The sequence below is a fragment of the Papilio polytes genome, unplaced genomic scaffold (genome assembly GCF_000836215.1).
Source record: "Papilio polytes unplaced genomic scaffold, Ppol_1.0 DF824269.1, whole genome shotgun sequence".
NCBI lineage: Eukaryota > Metazoa > Arthropoda > Insecta > Lepidoptera > Papilionidae > Papilio > Papilio polytes.
This window is the reverse complement of record NW_013524935.1, coordinates 2,768,983-2,781,229: the sequence shown is the minus strand read 5'-3', so window position 1 is coordinate 2,781,229 and position 12,247 is coordinate 2,768,983. Positions and strand designations below refer to the sequence as shown.

Below are 12,247 nucleotides of genomic sequence, written 5' to 3'. Positions count from 1 at the left end.
TCTTCCTCTGTCTCTAATTCTGTCTCTATTTCATTCACCCCTTTTCTACACGCAATCAATAAGTATTTGCACCTCATTTATAACACCTATATTTTTTTCAGCAGCCCGTTTTAATAGTACCTTTCTCAAGATAGTCATCCTTCTCTAACACGATTAGGAGACCTAAGATGGAAAGAATACGTTATTTATAAAGCATTGTTATACTGTTTGTATAATTGATCTGATTCCCAGAATAGAGTCCATTGTGTTCCCGGCTTTAATTATTAAAACCCTTATAAAATCAATTGTACCGCACAAATCTAAAAAGTTTTTTTATTCACATCGTAAGGCAATATGTTTGCCTCTGCCTTTGTATAAGAACGAAAACGGCGTGCGCACGCGCATGACGCATCGAATGCAGAGGCATGACTTGTCGAATTTACGGCTTAGAGCATGCGTACACCTTTGACTAAACTATCGCACAACTGTTTAGTCGCGCTTTGATTCCTATGAGCTTATATGGAATTGAGCATACTACCTTTAGTTGCATAACTAAACAGTTAAAGGGCAACGAAACAATCGACAATCGCACAATAGTTGTTTGTTAGTTTAGTCAATGGTGTCCGCCCGCTCTTAAACGAAATTCATGTAATTTGAAATACAAACGGTGTTAAAAGATTGAATTCAACTGTTGGTTTAAACGCGAGAAATGAGAGTTTGGAGATAATTCTTTGTAAATTTTAATATGTAAGCCTAATATTTTTCTTAGTTTAGTTAATACGTGTTATAAGTCGTTGGGTTTACACGATTATATAAGCCTAACCTCCATTAATTTAAGTCAGTCTTTGAGTCACACCGTGTGAAAGTATATCTACTACAAATGTAATGTTTTAGAACATAAGGGCAGTCAATTATTTAAAAACAATAAAGCATTTTATTAAGAACGGTCCACGGTAGCGTCTAATCATTCTATAATAGTGAGCATTAAATTCAGACCACACAGAGTTTTATAGCCTTGAGTTAAGTTCTTACATTATTATTAATAAAATGTCACGTCAATAAAACGCTCAAGAAAAATTACAGGTCAAATTAAATTAAAATAAATAGCTATGAAGTCACCACTTTCATTAGTCAGGTAAAAACTACAATATCAAATAATTACTCATTACTTTACTAATATTATAAATGCATAAGTTTAGATGTATGGATGTATGTTTGTTAGAGTTTGTAGCCTGAAGAGATCTCGATGAAATTTGGCATAAATATAGAGGATAGTTTTTCTAGACTGTCCTCTATATTTATGTTCTTCTGAACACATAGGCTACTCACTTTAGTTTTTTTTAATTCCACGCGGGTGGAGTCGGGGGCGAAAGCTAGTATAAAATAATTTTGCAAAGAATACCTACAATTTTATGTTTTACTTAGATAAACATAACCTGAAATAATAAACTAATTTTATGGCAGGATTTATACGAATTTGCCGTATTCAATTATTTTCTTACATATTATTTTGGTACTTTCTTCTTACTTCTGTTACCTTTCCTATTACGTGCTTATTTTACACGTGTTATAGTATAGCCGTGTAGTGTGTAACCGGTTTTATAACACTCTGAGAGCTCGAAAGCGATTATAAATCTGGTTTCGTTAGGGCGATAAGATAAATAGAATTATAAGGTATACGCATATCAACTCATAGCCGATTCAAATAACAACAAATTAACTTCTGATTAGAAATATTAAACTAGTAGCTTGATACAACTTCAATCGATTGAAAGAGCTTTTATTCGAGAGGATTAAAGTCAGTTTATTAGAACATTTTTTCAATACTTTTAGTTGTAAAATATCTTTTTGTTAAATTACACTTCTTCATAATAATGTGAATTTTATTTACTAAAATACACTTTTTCAATACCGGTTAAGGCTGCAAGTTGGTCGAACTGTCTATACTAATATTATAAAGAGGAAAACTTACTTTGTTTCATCATCATCATCAGCCTTTGTTTGCCCACTGCTGGGCATAGGCCTTCCCCAATGCCTTCCACATAATGCGGTCCTCCGCCTTCCGAATCCAACGACTACTTTATTTGATTGTAATTAATAGGTTCAAAAACAACCGCCGATTTTAAAAATTCTTTCACCGTTAGTAAGGTAATTTACCTGTGAGTAACACAGGCTATATTTTTTTATTCATTTTTATATTTCACGCGGACGGAGTCGCGGGTAAAAGCTAGTCTCATATAAATCTCACCATAAATGCCAGTCTTCAACACAAAACTATAAAGAATAGAAAACATTCATTAATGAATAGAAAGTTTAACAAAAACCTTTAACATATCGAATTTAAACACATTAACACGTGTTCTGTACAAAGCTCAAGGTAGAATTAGGCGTTTAGTTAAGAGTAGGCTGGCTTACTTCAACAGTAACTTAGCTCAGTTTTAGTGGCGATTGTTGAGCACGCACTCGCCTCCACAATACGTCATATTTCAGCTCCGACGAGGTGTCCGCACTCAGTGTACAATTTGCTAAATTTATGCGAGTTTGTAATCTTTGCTCTCGGTGAGGCGTTGACTTCGAACTTTAATAACAGACTTGGTTCGAGTGAAATGTCTCCATTTACCTAAAGGTATACCGTGAAATAACAGTTTAGTACGTTACTAGTAGGACTAGAGCTTAATCTATGTCTATACTATTATAATAAAGCGTAAACACACACTTCTTTGTTGCCTAAGATGTCAGCAATTACAGCATATTTTTGAATAATTCTTTTTTTTAATAAAAAGCCCTACACTTACGTCACGCTTTAGGCTATATATTTTCACGCCAATAAACTTAGGGGGTAAATATTTTGTATGAAATCCCTAATGTGGGAACTATAAGCTACGAGCTGCCAACATCAAGGAAGCAAGATTGCCATAGTAAGGTAATTGGTAACTTTATTGGTAGTTCTTCCATACTTACATGTTGTTAAGCTATCGCATAAAAGGCATTAAAAATACTTTATTTACTATATTTAAATAAATCAATTTGAAGTAAAGATAGGACATCCTTATAACTTCCGCCTAACTTTCACAAACAGGCAATAAATAAGTTCGTTTACGTTTACGTGAGCATTAATATAAAAAAATAACACTTTACTTAATTGAGAATAATTCAACAACATATAAAATAACTGTTCTGTTTAACGCGTGAAAGCTTAATTACATTCGAATTTTTATTAGCTTTTACTTTTTACAAATTTTATACCACATTATGAGGTAATTATTCCCAATTAAACTTTAAAATATTACTAGTTTACGCTATTTTTACAAAATAATTGAATAAAAAATTAAATAATAGTTTAATTAAGCGAAAATTAAAAACGGCATAACTCACGTTTTTATCCCCTGGTGACGGCACCGACTAGTTTCAGACCCTTCGGGGGTCCTCAAATGTAATTAAAGTAATGTCTCACGATACTTTAAACAATTTAATAGTTTAATTATTAGTAATCTCCTAGGCCCTACGTTTAGCCAGTGAGCCGTTGCCATGACAACATTAATGTTACAGGAAAGAGAGTCAGTTCTACTATATCCTCGATTAAATCGTATTCATACCAGAAATGGTTTGCTATTACTACTTACCACAGTTCTTATTCTATGGATGCTAATTACGTCAAGAAATATTTCCAATGCAATATTGAATAAGGCGAGCAATTGAAAAGGTTTAATAGCAGGAACTGGGACTGCGGTCGATTATGAACCATCTGCGGTGGACGCGGTATCCGTGTCGAGCCGACAAAGGCCCCGTATTCGATTCCCCTGCGATCATTTCACACTGAGTAATTTGAACAATAACGTAGTCGTGTACAAAAAAAACGCCATTAAAATACGCCATCGTTGTAAAGGTTAAAAACCAATAAATATTAATGACAGTCGGTTTAAGTCGATGTATATAAAATACATTGTTACAAAAGAAAATTGTACTCAATTCTGTTTACTTTTTAATTTTCGATTATACCTTTCTGTTTATACGGCTATAAAGAGTACATTGTAAATTTTATTGTCGAAAGCCTTTAAGTTATATTGCATAATTATTTTAATTGTTTTAACGCAAATTATAATACTTCATTATTATTTATTCAAACAGTTTTACATGTTTTTTTTTCAACTTTCATTTAATTCAACTTTACTAAAAACTTTACTAAATTTTTCTTTTGATATTACAGACACTACAATTTTATTATATGTATAGATTCGAACTATTCAGTTGCTAATAATAGTAAACTGTCTGTAATTAATAAAAATTCCTTTCCAGTATTGTAGATTAATAATGTAGACATATTAAAATGAATATCTTTTTATAGTAATTAAAAATCCAAGACGTGCACTGCAAAAGCAATAAATTCACCAACATATTTTATGTCAGCTTTTCGCTTTATAAATAGACTTAAATTACATACAATATAAGCACATTTATGACTACCTACGAATGCCACAAGACGTAGCACTATCTTTGCTGCAATTAGTATTATGAACTTTATGCTCGGTTGATTGCCGACCCATTCGAAAAAACGACCACAATAATGCAGTTTACGAACTTTAAAAAATTTTGTTTGCTTTTTCATCCAGCGCAGTCTTAACCGTAACCGATTCAAATAGACCCCTCCGGAAATCGCCCGTTCCAAATTTGATTTCAAAGAATTTAAAACCACGGTGGTCATATTATACTGGCCAGCTATAAAATACAAGTTGTCCGCCACGCCCTACCTGGATGGTCTGCAAGGGTACAAAATAAAAAAAAAGTATACTTAATCCGCGATAATGTTCGGCGTAATAACAGGCTGGATATAATTAAATGGAAGAAGAAACAAATTTGAAGCGATAATATCCTTGAATTAGTTCTGAATAGGTACAGTCAAGAGCACCATATTAATGTTTAATTGATCGTAAAATATGTCTCGTACGATCCCAAATTACGAATAAAACTGACTCATGAATATTTTTAAAATTGTTTATAGCCAGTATTGAGCTTTATGTCGCGCTACTAAAAAATGTTTTGTCAATTGTCATCAGCGTTTCTTGACTAGCTCTTAGACTACTAAAATTGTTATGATTTCACTTACTATTTCGTTGTGCTTAAATTATATCATTTACCTCTATATCAAGTAGTTAAGACCGCGTGTTTCAAACCACAAGCTGTCACCTCTAGGCTATCATTTTGACAGCAAAAACAAGATGGCGGAGATGATTACGCGCGAAACCGATTGTCACGAGCGCATTCCGATGGTATACTGCACGCGTGCCCAATCAAAAAACTTTCAATAAGAAAGAAATTCCTTCTCATTTATAAAAAAAAGTATGTTATCAGTTCGTAAGTAGCTTTTGAGGTATGTTTTTAGAACATAAAACAAAACTGTTAAAAGTAAATATACGTTTTTTAAAATGATTCCTGACAAGAAAAGGCGTATGCGTTACACACAGCATTGGTTTTTGTTATGTAACTCCAGGAATGTATCGCGTATCGTGCGTTATTATGCAAAAAATATCTTATGAAATACGACATTGAAAAACTCGATACATCGTATGGGAAATATCGTGCATTCTTAATTCGGTCGACTTATATAAATAAGTATGGAGTCGTGAGGCGGCCAGCGCCGCTGGCCAAAGTGGACAGATGCGCGGAAGTTGGAAACATGAAGATTTTTAATGCATAATTGGCTGTCGCCTCAAGCTTGGAGAGTTTTGCTGAAAGTATTACTTTTCTTATAACAAACAAATAAATTATCTGACATTCTCATTTATGTAGTTACTTATAACATCGGACCGTGACGTATTCCGTGTTTAAATTCGATTCCCATAAAATCTTCACTCACGTGCGTGTACCAGAACCTTTTAACAAAACCATCAGAAATTACAGAAATCCGGTCTCAAATATTATGTGATTTGTCTCGGAACCCACACACGTTAATTGTTTTATACTTGCCAGGTAAGAATCTCGTAATTATCCCGAGGTGCACACAATGAGAAAATGAGCGGGAAAAAATAGACAAAGGATGACCGACGACGCCATGTCTTTTTTTGTTTTTTTTTCAACGATCGTACCTGAGAGGTTTCGAGGCCCAATTCGAATGTTTTAGTTGTTCTATTTGCATTTTTTGTTGACGCTCAATATTTCGTTTGCTTTCACTTGCACCGGCAACATTTTTCATTTCAATATACTTCTGTTTAGGTACAAATTGTCTTATGCGTGGTTTTATTTGGACCTAATAGCAATGATAATACGAATAACACACAGGTTATAAATGGCTACGTTGTTTGTATCTATGACGTATTTCTGTTTTAAAAAAAGTCTGCTTAGTCCATCGATTAGGGGGTTCAAGGATTAAATCAGTTTGTCTTATGTCCTCACAAATAATAATTTCAAAATATGATTTAAGTTTCCCTATAAAATATAATTTACTTAGTAAATTATTTTGCAAATATCGTTCAATAATTTAACATTTAATTATGATTAACATTGTAGATATGATGTTATACCATATTATAATTAAATGCGTATAGTTAGTTACATGCGGTATTTAAAAAGTATGCTCTTCCCAAATCTTGGAGATAAATTGAAGATGGTTCAGAGGAAAAATAATTACCATGTAGGCTACGTGGCTATCAGGCGCCTCTTTAAACGAAATTTTAATAAAGCGAATAAGTGGCCATTACGGCCGTCATTTTTCAAGATGGCCGAAACAATCACGTTGCTTATACCTGTACGTACTGATAAGTGTTCTTATATTGCAATTTCGCAAACTTTACATTACAATATTTTGCCATTGAATAACAAAAAATATTAATTTAAAATACACCTTTTGTATCATAGGTCAATAAGTAAAGGCAGTAGTAGCATAGACAATAACAACTGACAAGTTGACGGTCACAGAGCACCGAACAGAGGACATGAGCAATCAAACGCATTCTTACAGAGGAAACATCGGTGCGTTCACGCTCCAAAACTTTATGTAATTGTAGGTAATCTTTACCATGTTGGTGAATTTCAATGTAATATTTTACACCAAGAAGTTTTCAGATTCTTATTATAATTATTTGTTTCTTTAACATCTTTGTCACGGTTATATTGTATTCTATGTTAAGAAATATTAGGAATGCCATCATTGCTCTAGAATAGCAGAGTCTAAGCCTAATCGATTTTCTAAGTCAACCGCAAGACCGATGCAATTTACTTTCTTCTTTCACATTTTTATTTATCAAGCCTCTATCAAAGTCTCTATCGAGATGAAATTCTGTCACTAATAAAGATAATAAGTGATATTGGGGAAATCTTACTAGATTTGTTTGCTCTGACCTAATTAAGCTGCATTTAAGTTAGTAATGGTGTCAGCTTTTGTATAATTTCGCATATGCTGCCGAGTTTAAAATAATTTCCTGAAGCAGTATGGCTTTAACACTTACAACCAACCTTAAAGTCGTATTGATACCAAAATGTAGCAACAGGTTGAAGGTAAAAATGCGTATTTATCGCTTATTTATGAACAGTCAATACAAAAACACGAATACGACATTTAAAAGTCTCACGCAATACATTACGTTGTTACTTGGAGCAGACATTCAGACAGGATAATGCGACGCGGCGATGTACTACGCACAAGACGTACAGTCATTTGACTGGATGTTTAATGGTATGGTAAGAGAATGCGGTTCGTGAGAAAAAAAATAATCTCGCTTCCGATGCGGTCCGCTAGATAGCGCAGGTGGTAACGCCTCACGCCCTTTCAAATTTAGACGTGGACCTTTATTTTTAAAGTACTTCGCTTAATATGGATAAGAGTGAACCGCATTTGGTGTTAGAGTATTTCCATTCTCGCATAAGTTCCAAATACGTCGGCGTTTGTATTAAATGGATAACTTTCCACTTTGAATACAGCGATTTGAAAGTCCTAAGACTTGTACAATGAACTAATATAGTAGGATTAAAGCTATAACATTTACTTTATGTGAGAAGAAATTTTCTTTTCGCTTCTGCCGATATTTACTCTTTGTAAATTGCAACCAAGTTGGTCACTCTTCAAACCGATTCATATCGATTCTTAAAGTTCTGTACTAGCGTTTTATAGACTTCATTGATGCTTTTTTTATAAAAATCAGTTTTTGTTCTTTACATTCTCTCCCGCTCTTGGTATAAATCGCCAAAGAGTGGACCAACATGGACCATCTACGTCCGCAATTACCAAGCCTCATGTACGTGTTTCAATCAGTTTTCTCATTTACCTGGACCAGGACGTTATAAAAATATGAATAAGGATTAAATTGCATGAAAAAAAAAACAAATGAAGTCTGTATAATCTGTTGATATTAAACCTGTCATCAGATCGCTAGGAGTGTGACACAAAAAATATAGAAGCAGTGGCACACGAACAGAAGTCAATCGTTGACCGGTTTTTGAGGGCCTCGGAATTCAGTAGCACGTCGACATTGTCTTTTTATTGCCTACTTATTATGAGCCGGGCCCTGGAGCCCTTTATGCCTTTGTTATGGCAACACAGGACATTTTGATTTGTAAATATTTATGAAAGGTTTTATTATACAGTTTCTTGGAAAATGGCTAAGGATTCGAGAGTATTTTGTGTTGAAATGCAAAAGAATTACTTTTAAACATTATTAGAAATTCTAACGCGACTTTAAAATTTTTTTTATTGATATTCTTGTAGAAACTTACTAAATGTAAACTAAATTTGTGCTATACAAACTCACACGCTACTCTCCAATTTACATCCAGTTTGGTCAGTGAAATCATCAATAAAGGAATAAAACATTAAATCAACACGATCATAAATGTCCGAACCAATTAAAATCAAAACCTTTTATTGCTCGTCGAATTCGAGGCTAATTGCGGTAAGCAAGAAAACTCCACGGCATTTACACGCACGAGAGTTCTGCTTGTAATAATGAAAGATTCTACGTAAAACACGTTTAAATTTAAGGATTTAGATTAAGGCCGCCAATTGCCATGAAGTGTGCTGCTATTATGCCAACTTACTCTTAAAACTACGACCAGATTGATTTATCATATGACAAGTCTATCTTCTGTTAGTCCATTCCAACATCCTTTTGTTCAATTGACCATCCGTTCTACTTCTTTCCATGGCTTACTAAGTCTCTATCTTTCTTTATCATTCTATCTCTGCTTACTTTACTATTCAGATCTTGATATGTTAATTCGTTTGCAGGTAGAGCCAACCGGCTCTGCGTCTCTGGGGGCGGCCTCCAGAGCTCTCTTTGTTGAAAAAGTACGCGCCTCTAACGCGGCATGCCAAGCTGGCGACTTCTCAACAGCTGTTGCACTATACACTGATGCGTTGACACTAGACCCCGCCAACCACATTCTATATAGTAACAGGTAATGGATATTACGCAATTTGTAAAACGTACTTCTTAAACTATGACTAATTATCAAAACATATTTGAATACTTCGCATATTTCGTGTATAGCTAACCTAAAATTCTATTTCTCTGACTCATGGAACACCTATTTCCTTTTTTCTTACAAAGACAAACGTAAATATTTGCTCTTTAGAATTGTGTTAGTTTGTATCCAATACTTGTAAACGACAAATGATTTTGATCTGTATCTTCTATGATATAGGTCTGCAGCTCGTTTGAAGCAAGGTCAGTTTGCAGCGGCACTGCAAGATGCGACACGAGCGCGAGAGCTGTGTCCTAACTGGCCGAAGGCTTACTACAGACAAGGTAAACAGTAGCATTTAATTTATTAACTTTAATAAAAGCAAAACAGAGTTTTTATTTCAAAGAGTTTCTATGTCAACTATTAAATATTTGTCGCATAAAAATCCCTCAAAAGAAATAAAAGGCGACGATCTAAACTGCTACTTGGATACATGAAGTTATTTTGTACATTTTGTTATAAAATAAAACAAAAGTGTAAAAGTTGAATGAATTTGAAGACATGTTAATTAAAAAGTGTCTGTCCAAAAGGTGACGTCATGATGAGGGATAAACATTTAATGCACATCTTTTTTTTATCTTTTAATCGTTAAATTAATAATCTGTGCAACCAAGGAAGCTATTTTCTCTTTGAAAGTTAATCAACTATGATAATGAGAATAAATATCACCAAGTATTCAATGATTGGAATAATTAAACAGTATTCTGATGCAATTGAAATGCATGCTATTGCATATGGGTTGCGTTTTCCGCTTTTCTACTGCAAATTGTCAATAGGCATACTTTCACTTTTCTTGCGTGCTTAGACGTTCTACACATTTGTCTTACGTTGGCGTACGATAAATTTAAATTGCAGTTAATAATTTTAATGTGTGTTTAAATCATTTATAATAGGACTTTATATTTTCTGGTTTTGTAATATTACATTTGGAATATACAAATTTATGTTGCCTTTATCACGAAACAATTCACAGTTATTTATTTAAAATTTCGTAGTTATTTTGAACTTCTATTCTTTATCATTATTAGCATCAGGTTTTTTTTACAATTGAATTATTTAATTATATTTATTTGAACCAGGTGTTGCTCTACAATGCCTGGGTCGTCATGGGGAGGCGCTGGCCGCGTTCAGCTCGGGACTGGGTGTGGAGCCTACATCAAGGCAGCTGCTCGCCGCACTGGTGGAAGCCTCCCTTAAATCCCCTCTGCGGGTCACACTGGAACCTACCTTCAGGCAGCTGGAGGCTATGAAGTTAGATCAATCGCCATTCGTATTAATTTCGGTAGGTTTGTGTTTTAATTGCTTATTTAATATAGAACAAGTTGACTAGTCATGTTATTAATATATATTTTACAAGCAGTGATAAGATCCATCTAGAACTCTTCAATGCAATGAACTCAAATGACATAAAAACAGTATTTAATGATTATTATCCGGAATTTATGGTATTTGTTTGACCATTATTATTAAAGATTGTAAAGGTTTACCAAGACTTTAAAGCGTGAAATTTGTTGCCTTTCTTTATTTCGTATTTACTGCAATTAAATTGTTTAAATATTATACACCAGATAATGGTATAGTCGAAATATTCAACCGGAGTCCATGGTATTAAATATATTTATGTAATTTAATAAAATAACTTAGCATAAATATCATTTAAATTGTATAATTTTGTATAATGACATCTGAATACGTAATGTAGTACTACTTCCATATTAAATGTAAAAAAATACGCTTCATTTATTTAAATTGGTAGGAAATGATCGCGAGTCTGTCGAATTTAAAGTTATTTAAACAGCCGGCTTCTGATTTCCTGAGAGCCGAGTATCTGATACCCAATACTCCGGACGCTGTACGTAGTGCAATGTACTTTATAACCGAAATAATGATTGTTACACACCTTGTATGTTAAACAAACATTGTATTATGTTTATTAGATTGTCTAAAATATCATATACTTAATTAATATTATAAATGCGAAAGTTTAGATCGATGGATGTTTATTAAAGTTTGTAGCCTAAACGGCTGCACGGTTTTCGATCAAATTTGGTATAGATGTAGAGAATAGTCTAGAAGAACATATACTCACTTTTGTTTTTTTTTAATTGCACGCGGATGGAGTCGCAGGCGAAAGCTAGTTTAACCATAATCTACAGTAAACTCGAAGCTTTTATGGAGAAAGAAATTCATGTTTTAAATCTTTTTAAAATTTAATCTACAAATTAACATACGTCATTTTCAAGAGGTTTGCTTTGGTTTAGATAAATAGTAAGTAGTTTTATTTCGAAATGATAGTACCGTGTAATTGCTAAGACTTTATTATAGACTAGATAGAAAAATCTAGTTAATTTTACACGACATCCAATACATTTTTTTAGGGGAAGCGAGACGGCATTTTTATATTTTTCATGGAATATTTTTAACATAATAATTTGAATGTTTGTTTAATAGACCTATGGGGACATATATTCGCGTTCGACTAATTCCCTTTACATGTATAAATAAATAAAAAGAATAATAGTATTATAATAATCGTACATATAAGTAGAGATGACTATGTATGGTAGAGTTTAAATATCATACTTGTATTAAACAATTAACGATATAAAAAATAATCGATACTATAAAGTTCCTTAAATGTTAATCGGATCTCGGTATGCGAGAACGTAAAAGACCTACACTGGTCTGTTGAATTTGCATACGCCGCTCGCTCCCTGTCCGACGTCTGGGTATTTTTTGGCGGCAGTTAGTTCGGACAATGGGACTGAGTGATCAAAGAGCCATAAATACGCGAACCCCCATCGCATTTACATAC

The 12,247-nt window shown here is 33.5% G+C and overlaps 1 protein-coding gene across 1 annotated transcript in view; it reads left to right on the top strand.

The window, feature by feature from the left end:
- LOC106108157 (tetratricopeptide repeat protein 28) overlaps positions 1–12,247 on the top strand; it is a 49,704-nt gene that overhangs the window by 10,227 nt on the left and 27,230 nt on the right. The window contains exons 3-5 of the mRNA XM_013289253.1: positions 9,197–9,366; positions 9,613–9,716; positions 10,512–10,714. Coding sequence (XP_013144707.1) covers positions 9,197–9,366; positions 9,613–9,716; positions 10,512–10,714 — 477 coding nt within the window. The remainder of the gene's footprint in view (positions 1–9,196; positions 9,367–9,612; positions 9,717–10,511; positions 10,715–12,247) is intronic.